The sequence below is a fragment of the Vicugna pacos genome, chromosome 10 (assembly GCF_048564905.1).
Source record: "Vicugna pacos chromosome 10, VicPac4, whole genome shotgun sequence".
Classification (NCBI taxonomy): Eukaryota; Metazoa; Chordata; class Mammalia; order Artiodactyla; family Camelidae; genus Vicugna; species Vicugna pacos.
In genome coordinates this window covers 17,170,895-17,183,782 of record NC_132996.1, presented here as the reverse complement: position 1 = coordinate 17,183,782, position 12,888 = coordinate 17,170,895, and the positions used below count along the sequence as shown (strand labels likewise).

General features: G+C 32.2%; 1 protein-coding gene across 17 annotated transcripts in view; it reads right to left on the bottom strand.

Moving 5' to 3' along the window:
• PICALM (phosphatidylinositol binding clathrin assembly protein) overlaps positions 1-12,888 on the bottom strand; it is a 93,053-nt gene that overhangs the window by 22,018 nt on the left and 58,147 nt on the right. For 7 of the 17 annotated variants that reach the window (XM_006197460.4, XM_031681433.2, XM_015244582.3 and 4 more), the window contains exon 13: positions 13-120. In XM_006197460.4, the coding sequence (XP_006197522.1) occupies positions 13-120 (108 nt within the window). Of the gene's footprint in view, positions 1-12; positions 121-4,099; positions 4,181-7,578; positions 7,729-12,888 lie in introns of all 17 variants that reach the window. The other 10 variants (XM_072969043.1, XM_072969042.1, XM_072969044.1 and 7 more) reach the window with 2 other exon arrangements.

Below are 12,888 nucleotides of genomic sequence, written 5' to 3'. Positions count from 1 at the left end.
TTTTTTTCTTACCCCCAGAATCTACAATAACGTTGGTAGATTTATTTCCAAACACAGATTCAAAGTCAACATTAAGGCCAGCTGAAGGATGTGGCTGTGCAACTGGAGAAGGAGTAAATCCTAAGAAAAACCAAAATGGAAAAAAGCTCAATTCTTTAATATTCAACATTTACAGTTCTTTAATAATGATGATAATAGAATGGAAAAAGCAGTAAATTCCCACAACAAAAAACAAAGCCAACCCTTCAAGCAAAATATTTCCTACACTACATCTTATTGTGGTAATTACATTTTTCAAAATAAAATCATCCCATTGACAAATACAACTAACAAAAGAGTTAGTGAAGTTGAACTACTAGTTTGTTTCATTACAGAAATAAAATCTTTGCTTATTTTTTACCTTTTGTATGCTGATCATCTTTAAAAAACTAAACACATCTAAAATTCTAGGATTTTGCATGAAGTCAAAATTTAATTTAAGGGATCATTTGGTAGTAAGTGTTTCATGGTGCTTAAAAAAAAAAGAAAAAAGAATCTACTGAGTATCCCCAAGAGACTTTCTCCCTCTACTTACTCACCTTTTCTATTTCTCCCTTCTTCCTTCAATGGTTAACCAAAAGCTTTATAGTTTAAGTTCATTTGAGAAGTGAAAAAATTCTGAAAGTTACAACCCACTAATCCTTGTGTCCCTTTGTGTCTAAATGTTTTTCAAATATAAAAGAAAGAAAGAAAAAAGGACCATTTTCAACTCCCAAACACCCTCTAACTTCAACTAAACTACTTCCGGAAGTGGAACTGACAACTGTACCGTTGAATGTGCTACTTCACCTAGCTACTCTGAAATACTAGAACATAAACAGGAAAACTTATTCTTTCCTGTCCATGTTACACTGCTCATGTTGCTGAAAGCAGACTAGGCTGAGGTAACACATGTAAGATTTTCAATTGTGTGAGGCTGTATTTTTGTGAGGTGAGGTTCTGAATGTCTAGAGGCTGATGAGAATTAAAATCATCTAAAACTATTAGGGCTGTCATACGACTTGGGGAGTTTTCAATCACTGAGTATATATCCAAGGAGAGAACAGTCTAACAAGGATCACAATGAAGGAATTCTTTCACTTTGTGGAAGGCTGTAATGCTCCTAAATTCTCTTCCATCTCTAAATTCTATAAAGTCAGAATGTTAAAAATAAAAAAAGTCTGGCATTAGGAAATTAACTTTATCATTAGGAAGAAGGCAAACTTTTGAGCCCTAAACATAGGCTCACTCTCTTCCCGTCCCAACTTTCTGCTAAAGTACATTCAGTAAGAATCTCACTTTGAACTCTTAATGTACACCACCAGGATATAAAGAAGTACAATGATCCTGTACTAAAAAGACTGATTTTAAAGAAAACTGTAAAAAGTAGGACAAGATTTGGTGAGAAGTCCAAGAAGGTTCTCAAAGAGACAGAAACCAGAAAGCAATGACTTAATATTAACAATGACTCAACACAAGCTGGTGTACGTCAATGATACTACTTTAAAAGTAGCATTTTACATCATAATATGAATATGCTATACGGCACAAAATTTTAAGACTGCAGAAGTTTGATCCTATTCCATAATTACTTAAGTTTTAAAATACTCAACTCAAACACACTAGCCATACAATGAGAATACAAACACTATCAAAATATAAAATAATTTAGTATATGAATCTGAGCAATCATCAAAAGGTTCCTAGAATTCTAGAGACATATAAATTTGACAGCACTTTAAACTGTACAAGCTGCTTAAGAAATATACCATGGGCTTACCAGTTCCTCTTGTAACACCTTACAAAAAGAATAAACATATCTACTCAAGAAAGACAAAAATCTATCATGCTTAATTATATACCCATGCTATACCACCACAGTGTAAGAAGCATACATATTTTTCTTTAAATCATCCTTAAACAGTATCTTAGCTATGATATCACTAAACTTAAGAAAATACAGGAAAAAATAATTTACAACAAGGACAGTATAGCAAATTTCTATTTTTCCCTGCTATTTTGTCCCAGATATCTTGTCCCAAATTCTTTCTAGAATTTGGTTGATATCAGAGATGAGCCTATCCTTTATAATAATACAAAAACAATTTCATTACTTTCTGTAAAGAGAGGAGCCATTTCCTGAGGTCCCTAGGAGCATCAATCTATGCAATTACAATATTACTGCCTAAAAATATAAAAGGTTTGAAGAGATACAATGTAATCTAGAGCTAGTACCTCAAATGTTAAAAGCTTCCACCTAATAGACCAAAAAAGTGAAAGGGAAAATTTTAATAAATTATGACAGCTGATTAGATTGTCAACATTTAATTTTAAAAAGTTACTTAAAGCAAAGGTACAAAACTAATATCACCATTTCAAAAGAGGAGATTTTAGAGACCCCCCCTCCCAAAAAAAAGATAAATAGGCTCTCCAAGTTAAGATTAACTTTATAAAATAATCACTATATTGAACCACCTATCTCATTTCACCAAGGCCCAGTGAAAACTCTGTCACTGACCTGCTCCATTCCATAGATTAACATTTAGAAACCAACTGCACTGCAGGGCAAATCTCAAGAAGACAATAATAAGTTAACTGAAAGGTACAAGATGAACAAGCTTTGGGGAGAGAAAGGCATTCCAAACACCTTTCAGAAAAATTGGCTAGGTTGTTAATAAGTAGTAGTTCTGTAATAAACAGGCCTTATATTTTTTGTGTGTGGAAAAAAAAAACACCCTGCTACTATTTATTAAATACTATGCAAGGGTTTTATAAACAGAATATTATTTAAACTTCATAACATTATGAGACAGTCATTATTATCCTCATTTTACAGATGCGATAACTAAGATTAAACAACTTATCCAAGGTTAAATAATTAAGTCACACAACCAAGCCTTAAGGTCCTTTCATTCCAGGCTTTTGGTTTATCCTGAGTATTTCATCTTATATAAACTAGTAGGTAAAAAAATTAGTTTTTATTATTATAGCTATAATTAATTATATCTATTTATGAGGACTCTTCAAGTTTTACGAATCCCTTGAGCGTTGAACAGCAAATGCTGGATCAAAAAAAATAAAAAGCCCCTGGCAATTTTAAAATCTAAAAGCAATGCAAAAGCAATCAGTGTTCAAAATTATTTCTGATGATTAAATAATTTAGGTAAGAAGTATACTCCAAGTATGAAATGATCTGCATACACAAGAAAGTTTTTAATAGTAGTAGTTTTAATGACAATTCTGTGTCAGGCATCATGCTAGATATTATACAGTCATATATGTAAACCTCACGACAATCCTGGAAGACATTATTATCCAAATTTTCATAGGCTTAGAAAGGTTAAGTACTTGCTTAAAGTCACACAGGAAAAGAAGTGTAACTGGAACTCAAACCCAAATTCATGTATTTCAAACATATTCCTTCCATCAAATACTCTCATAAATTCCATTTTTAAACATTTTTAAGCATGTGCAATTCTTACTGCCAGTCAAGAACCTCAGTTCTTCAGTTGTGCCAAACCTAACTGCTAATGTCCACTTAACCAAGGTAACAACCCCTATACACAAAAAATTCAGTTAGATTTTGAGGTCTTGTTGCTACTGCACTGGCCTAGAATATACATGGAAAGACACAGATAAAATTGGCTATTATATCTTCTTGAAAACTGCTTCCCATTTCTATGGCCTTTGCACAGTGCTGGAAAAGCACACTTCTTTCCAGTCTAATCTCCCTACATCCATGCCACAACTGCTCAAGTCAAATTATCTATTATTTCATCACTAAGATTTACACATGGAGCTTCAAATTCCATAAACTTATAATATTAAAATGTTGTAAGTGCTTCTGAAAATTTGAGAGTTTAGAGAATGAATTAAAGTAGGAAGATGACAGGCATCCATTTATTCATAAAACAACTGTGTTTAATCAAGGAAAACAAAATTAGGCAAAAAATTGCTCTTCAAAAGCAAGTGTTTTTTTCCTTCCCAAATTTAAAAAAAAAAACTCATTCTAAGGAAAGCAACAAAAAGAAGTCCCCCTTGCATAAATAAATTGATAAATTTTAGAGTTATCGTTACCTACCTCCAAATAAACCAGCTACAGTAGAAGGCTCATGGCACATAAGGGTAGTATTAGCATAAGCTTGAGTGCCACAAAAAGAATCTGACAAGGCATATAAGGGGGGGAGGGGAAGGACAGGAAAAAAAAGAAAAAAGAGAAAAGTGAGAAAGTGAGGACAGTTAAGAGTGGAATGGAGTAATTAAAAACAAACCAAAAACAAACACTGATAAACAAACAAACAAAAACCAAACAAAAGAAAAAACAGGAGTTCTACAAATTACAACTTACTAAGAAAAGCACTTAAGGCTCCAATAAGAGCAATATATGTATATATTATATATATATAAAACATATATATATAACATCCACAGCAAATTAAAAAAAAATAACCAACACTGCATCTCTTTAGATAAAGAAATGTGAAGCAGTTGAAGACTAACCTGTCTTCTAGTGTCTTCTTTTGCAGATGAGGAAACAGGTGTAGACAAGGTCATAAACATGGTATAGCTGGGACCACAACCCATTCTCCTTGACTTACAAATTTCAGTTTTCTTATAGCTTTAATGAGGACAAGCTACCTAGTACAATGACCATCACATCATCAGACCAAGGTCCTCCTCTGGAAGGCTTGATGGGTATCTACATACCTAATTCTGATTTCTCTTGATCGTTCTCAAGCTTATAGAACAGGAGTTGGCAAACTACAGCCTGTGACCTATTTTTATACAGCCGTATGAGCTAAAAATGGTTTTTACATTTGAAAGTTTGTTTAAAAAAAAAGGAAAAAGAAAAGACAACGACTTAGAAATTTTATGCATCCTGTAAAGCCTCAAGTATTGTACTATCTGGCTCCTTACCAGAAAAATTTGCTGACCACTGTTCTAGAGCAGCACTACCCAGCATAGCTTTCTAGTAACAGAAATGTTGTATAAATCTGTGCAATATGCAGTTATGTGCATGTGGTAGCCATATATGCAATATGGTAGCCACTAGTCACATGTGCCACCGAACAATGGAAATGTGGCTAGTACAACTGAGAAAGTAAATTTTTAATTTTATTTAACACTGAATTTTAATTAATCAAGTTTAAATGACAATATCTGGCGAGTGGCTAATTAGATGATGCAGCTCCAGGAATGGCCCACACCTCAGGTGGTCCTTTCATGGTTTTACTACTCTGAGTAAGAAACTACTGGAATTTTTATTACACAATTCTACTTCTTGGGAACTCTTAACTTGCACTGAAAGACTCCTTATTAAAAAGCCTCTTCTAGAACAGGCATCAACAAACCACAGCTGCTTGTCTTTGTAAATAAAGTTTCAGTGGAACACACCCAAGCTCATGTGTTTGTGTCTTGTCTATGGCTACTTTCATGCTATAAGGTCAAAGTTGAGAAGCTGAGATAGAGATTGTGTGGCTCACAAGGCAAAGATACTTCTAATCTGACCTTTTAAGAAAAAGTTTGCTGACTCTTATTCTACATTAATACCTAATGGTTCTGTCAGTGGTTTTTAATTTCCTCTTTTGCAATCATTTTCATTAAAAAAAGATAAATGAGTACTTAATGTAAGTTTTTTCTAACGACAAAACTTGGCAGACGAGTTTTTTTTTTAAGTGTACTTTATACTTTAATTTGTATTATTTGCCCTCATAAAGAGGAAGATAAGGGTTTAAATGAAAGCCTGCACTTCCATAAGGGAAAGAGCACTGCAGAGCAAAGCTGCTGGTCTCCTGCTTCAGGCTTTGCTTCCACTAGCTGGGTCAATCTTGGTGCATTTAACTTTTCTGGGACTCGGGATGCATCCATAAGATGGTAATAATATCCTCTAACCACTGTGAGAGTTGAGAGCTGGACCAAACATTCGCATTTTTTTTGCAAACTCTAAACCACCACTTCTAAGATTTTCACCACTTCACATGGACCTACTCACCTTGGTCATCAACTTTACTAATCGGCTTTGCTTTCTGGTCTTCCTCTTGCCCCAACTCAAAAGCCTTAAACTTAAGAAACATTACGAATGTGACATTTCTGGTATATTCCTCTCATTACAGGCTTTCCTTGAAAAGTCAAAATAGTAACTAAATAACTCTCTCACAGTGGTTTTATATTTTCACTCTACTTCTGTTTGAATGTAAAATAGCCACAACCTTTAGCACTTAAGGTTATTGCCCTCCATTCTGTTCCTTTTTAGCGGATACAGATAGATATGACAGCCTGAAGCCTATGCGCTGCTCCGATCTAAAAGACAGAGATATCATGTAGACCCAAAGCAAAGACATATCTGTTTCATGTCCCCAAGTTAAGGCAACTGACTTAAAAAGACACAAACAGCCACATTTACCAAATACATACTATTCATATTCAGTAAATATGAAGACAAATGAACTTGTATAAAACCACAACAGAACACTCCAAAGGTAACTTTAGTTACCCCTCATTAACAAGAAGGTATTCTATTTGACAAATTTCTATAGTAACAAAATGTGAAGCTTATTTTCCACTACTTTTCCTGTAATTTTTATATGTATTACAATATAATAATCACTACAATCAAATATTACACTTTGGAACTATTAGACTAGTTATAAAACCAGAGCACCTGTCTTGAAACTTTCTCAAATCTCCAACTACTGCTTTCTAGTCACCTCCCGTCCTCCCCCTCTCAGATATATCTAACAGAATATTCAGAACGTAGCCACATCATCTGTCTAGGGTACAAAGACGACTTTCTGCATTGCTTTAATCAAAGATTTAAATTTGTGTCACTTTAATGCTGTTCCTTTGATTGAATCAAAGCAGCTTCACCATATTTTAAGGGGGGTTTAGCATCTTTTTAGCAAGATTCAAAAACATTTATTTCAGTTTAGTATATACTTAAAAACTTATTCTACCTTGTGTAACTTTGGTGTGAAATTTTGCCTTTTTATAGATTTTTATGTGCAATTAAGGCTATTCAGTCAAGTTGCTTTTCATTTACCTCTAGGGCAACCATGAAGTGAGACCCTTAAGAATGGACAGAGGGTAGGTAAGGGTCTTAGATAATCTAAAGTTATACTATTACTTGCAGTTAAAAGGGGAAAACAAAGATTAAGAAAGCTACTAAGAGTGATGACCACCCTCTCTCTCAAGCACAGAGGGGAAAATATTAGCACACATAAACACATAACTAAGTTTAAGAGATGTTACTCTTCAACCAACTCTCTGAACTAATAAACAGGATGTAGCATGTGATGCTATAATATGATATATAGAGAACAAAACACATTAAAAAGTCCAACTTCAAAGGAAATTTTCTTTCCTAAAAATTTGCATTAAATAAAGTTAGGAATACTGGTGTAAAAATCTCACTACATTAATGCTATTCAGTTTATTTTAAAATCTGTTATTAAAATCCAAAGTAATTATTTCAGTGCTTTCAAAATAACGGATACGTTTAAAAAAAAAAAAACTTAGGCAGTATAAACATTAATTGGAAAGAAAGGTTAAATGGTACTTTACCAACAAACATTTCATGAGTAGGTGTCCTAGTAGTAAAAGTGGATACATCTGAAGAAATGGGAAGGTGAACATCACCACTACTTTTTGTGAGGAAAGGATTTAAGCTTGGAATGGCATCATCAACAGCATCTATAGTAGCAGAGAAAGGATCTGTGCAGTCCAAGTGCATTACAGCAAAATGAAGAAAGGAAGTAAATTAATTAGTATTTTAATTAGTCAAAAGATGCAAAGTGAAAAGTAGTAGCTATATTATTATTAATCCAAATGCAAATTATTAAATCTAATCACCAAGATGGAAGAAATTCATTTAACATATTTTAAAATGAATCCTCAGAAAAAAACATTTATGTGTCCATAACAAAGGAAGCATACTAGGGGGAGGGTACAGCTTAGTGGTAGAGTGCATGCTGCATGAAGTCCTGGGGCTCAAGCCCCAGTACCTCCATTAAAATAAATAAATAAACCTAGTTGCCCACCCCCAAAATAATAAAACATTAAAAAAAAAAAAGGTAGCATACTAAGGACAAATCTGCTCTACATCAGAAAGCCAATAGTCAAGTCGTTTAAAAAGAGAATATGTAATAACAAAAATGTTTCTATAAAAGAGCCATCCACCCTGAAACGTGTTCTCCTCCCAAGATGGAAGTGTACTGGCTGTGGTGGTATAGCTACATTTACTCGAATAACTGATACATACAATGGAAGCCTGTGTGGAATAAGTAATATTTCAAAAACCAAAGGGAATTAGGGGTTTCCAACATGTGCATATAACTCTTGTATAGGTTCAGATGTAGGAGACAAAATAATAATGAAGAAAAGGTCTAATGATGGGAAGAGGAATTTTAGAAAAATGAAGAACAGAGACAAAAGATTGGCCATTTAGTAGACTAGGATTAGCTCTGAGGCCTAGCTGTGAGTTTTAAAGCCTAAATGATTTGAAAGGAATAATAAAAGTATCATTCCCTACTAGCATGGTACCAAAGATGTACCATTACCAAATCCTAAATCTAAAGTTATTTTAGAATCAGATATTTACTGTCCCTATTCAAGATAACTGAAAGCCATTCATCCTACCTTAAGTAAATAAATGAAGAGAGGGGAAAAAAAAAGCAGCAAAAATACAGTATCATAATTTTTTCTCTTGCAACACAATTAAAAATGAGAAGACACTCCTGTAGTTCCAACCAGCAGTCTGTTCTTGTCTATTCTGCGCTGGTTTGTGACCCTTACTTAAGAATGCAGTAGTAAGCACTGTATTTTACTCTAAGACTGTATAATAGAACAAGAAGAAGGAAGCAATGGCCTAAGGACCAGCTTCTTCATCACAATATAGGCATACTTTCCTTAAAGTCAATAAATTCAAAGTAAGCATTCCACAAGCCCCGCAACTGTTTTAAAAAGGAAAGTATCAAGAAAATATCGAGGTCATTGGCTTAAATACAATAAATTTTTTACATTTAATTTTTGTAATGTTCCTATGGAATTCACAGTTAAAAATAAAGTCCGAAAAACATCAAAATTCACTGATGAATACTCAAACTCAAATGATCACATTTAACATCTTTCCTACCCCTCAATAAATGGAACAATGAAGGGAAAGAATCAGAAAAAATCACTCAGAAATAAAAAGTAGAAAGAGGTCAGATATAAGATTCATTTTTTTGTACTAAAATAAAAATGTTAACGGTGAGCACTCTAACTTCCTTCTTGCATAAGAAAGGAGCTGCATTAAGTTTAGAGTTGACCAGTTCATTTGAAAGTGCTACTTTTAAATTATCTGACAGTGGCATGGAGTTTTTAAAGTACATCGTGGCTTGAAGCCACGAGAGAAGTCACTCAAAAAGAGGACACACATCTCTATAACAGATCCACCATTAGGTATATGAGAAGAAAAAAGTTTGAGAAAAGTTACTAGTTATCTGCTATTCTACTGATTGATACTTTTTACCTAAGCACTTGATATCAATCATTTCCCATTATACGAAACATCCTAAAGAAGAATATGCAGAGATGTGCAAATGAATCTGTATATTTAGATCAATCAGACAATAAAAAAAAAACAAGCTCTTAATTTACCTTGACAAAACACTATAGGTAATCTAAATGATGTTAATCTACTAAGTGGACAATATACCATAATTAAAACAAATTCATTAAGATAAAAAAATGTAATAATGTTCCAGCTATTTCAATTTAAACTTTATTTATTCCTTTTACTTTTAACAAATATTTTTTCCCATTATTTTTATCATTATTCATTTGAAAGTTTAATTTTATGTTAGAGTCATAGAAAAATAATAATAAAAAAAGATTAAAACAGTACCAGTCATATTAGAGTCTTTAAGTTTAAATATTTGGTATCTACATTTATACACTGAAAATTGAGTATTTTCATAAAGTGTTGTGTGTTTCACGCCAGCTAAGAGTAAAACAAATCAAACTTCAGAATGGGTAATTCTTTTCTGCCTGAATTTTGAAATCTTGCTTAAAATATACAACAATGTACTAAGCTCATAAGATTATATATTTTTAGATCTGCTCAAACTTTCAAGGTGATGAAACTGAAATCTTCTAAGATATTAGTATTCAACACCAAGTGCTTATTTAGACTCCAGATCATTTCTTGAAAAATCAAATGTTCACTAATAATTCAATGAGGGGGGGAGGGTATAGCTCAGTGGTAGAGTACATGCTTAGCATGCACGAAGTCCTGGGTTCAATCCCCAGTAGCTTCATTAAAAAATAATAAATAAATAAACAAACAAACCTAATCTAATTACCGCCCCCAAAAGCTTTCAAAAATAAATTAAAAAATTTTTTAAAAGGAATGAGAAACAGGAGAGCTTGTGTTCTTTCTCTTCAATATTCATTTTTAGGTGGAATCTTAAATGCCTTTCCTATAAACATGCAAACCTTACTTTCCCTTAACTCTGTATCACTAACCCACCTATGACTGGAAATACACAATGTGGTGGTGGTGCTTATGATAAGAACTAAATTAAATACCAAATCTGTTATTAATATTCATTTTTGGCAAATGAGAGCAAGAAAAGCATAGAATTTTAGAATTATCAAGAAAATCATAACTTTGTCACATGCTATAGAAACACGATATAAAATGTTACATATTTCAAATTTTCAGGTAAATAAGTAACTTCAAAAATACTTTTAATAATTTACAGCTTTTTTCTTGTTGTTTTTGATATTTCTTTTAATTGAAGTATATTCAGTTTACAATATTGTTTCTTTTTTATTTACAACGTTGTTTCAATTTCCAGTATACATCATAAACTTTCAAGAAATTGACTGTTATGGATTAAAGCTTTTTATATAAAAGATTTATTTATTTATCTTAGTAACTTTAATTTTAAAAATAAAGTAAAAAATCTTAATCTGAATGTCATGGATATGAACAACTCACTGATTAGGAGTATTCAGAGTTCTTGACTTAAAATACTCGACTATCCAATTATACAGAAATCAAAACTCTGAAGCCAAGTATTTTATATGAAAGTCAAGACAAGATTTCAATCTTCTTAAGCTGTGGGGTTCTATAGTAAGATCACCATCCTTTCCTCATATATAAGCTTTTGGAAAAACCGCAGTCAATTGCTACTGCCTCTGCTCCCATTATACTTGATTTGTATTTCTAACATTTTTGAGTTTCACTTGTACACGGCAAGCCTAATGTTAAAATATGGGGAAAGTTTTTATTAAAGTAGTACATAAACCAAAATAACCTAAAATAGAGAAGTAAAACATGATTAAATATATTCTAACATTGTATTATTCACACATAGACTGCTATGAAATATTTCTTGTAACAGAAAATAAAATAATTTTTACAGGCTGAAATTACTTAAAACTATTCGCTCACAGTAATAATCTATCTGCCTTCATATATGAGCTCAATAATTTCAAGCAGAAACTTTCAATTTCTCATTGTTAGAATTAATTGTACATGGTATCCAGACAAAACAATTTCACAGTTCAGTTTCTTTAAAGTGTTTTATTAGTTCTCATTAATAAGCCTTCTGTAAAATTTTTTAATCTATTTAGAAACATAACTTTTTAGGCTTAATTTTAGAAAAACTACTGTTTGTTTTCTTTTGTAAAAGATAAGCAAGCTAGAACAGCTTAAATGTTCATGTTAACTCTACTACCCTTTTCTAAAGGAATTCATAATAAGCAGAAAATAAGCATACAAATTTTGGTGGATTAAAAACCCTAAAATTTCAATTATCATTAGGATGTTAAAAAACTTCTTTCTTACTTTGCTATCTATAGGTCACTCAGTTAAATAATTCAAGAATATTTACTGACTTTAAACTAGCTTATCATTTTTAGAAATTACTCCCAGATCTTAAGATTTAGCTATATTAAAGTAGCTTTCAAAATCAATTAGTTTTTTAAATCAAGTTAGGCCTCACAAAAGTAGTCTAAAAATCTAGTATTCTAGAGTTTCACTATTCCTGTCCCCTGCCCTACCTCGAACCAGAAACAACTTGCCCAGAAAGAAAATGTCCACTCATTCAACAAACATTTACTAAGACCTGTTATCTATCAAGAAATGTTCTAGGCATTGGGAATCTATCACTCAACAAAATATTTTAAAACTCCTCTCTTCACATAGATTACATTCAATTACATAAAGTAGAATCTTTAGAAATAACTATAAAAAATAACAAAACAAAAAAGTTATTAAACTCAAATCATTAAAATAAAGATGAAGAAAGTCTAATATATCATAAAAACTCACTAGAACAATTAATCCCTCCTATGAGAGGTAAGCCAATCAATTCAGATTTTTACATATGAGCTAACATAAATTTTAAGGCAGTTGGACAGCAAACTTCCCTGTTGGTACTAGGGGAAAAAGCTCTTTGAATACCAAAATCTTATAGGGCTGAATTAAATCAACATTTTAAATACAAGTTGCATAAAGTCTGTCATGACATTCCTGCACAAAATATAATGTACTACCTGATAACACTATCCGAATTTTTATTAGAACTTTATTAGATGAGTTTCCCCCTGCAAGTCAATTTTTTTCCTGTATCAAAAGTAAAATAACCATCATGCATTTTCTAGTAATGGAATAGAAATTCAACACTGAAGGATGATTTTATACTTAAACATACATTTGGTCCTTCTTTATCTTCATTAAACCTCATTTCATAATTTAATTGAACATGTATTCCAAAACTGCATTTATGAAAAAATGAAAATGTCTTCAAAGGGCAAGATGATTGCACTGTCATTTTGATACATGAGAACTTGAGAAATACTAAGTGTAACCAAAAATTATAT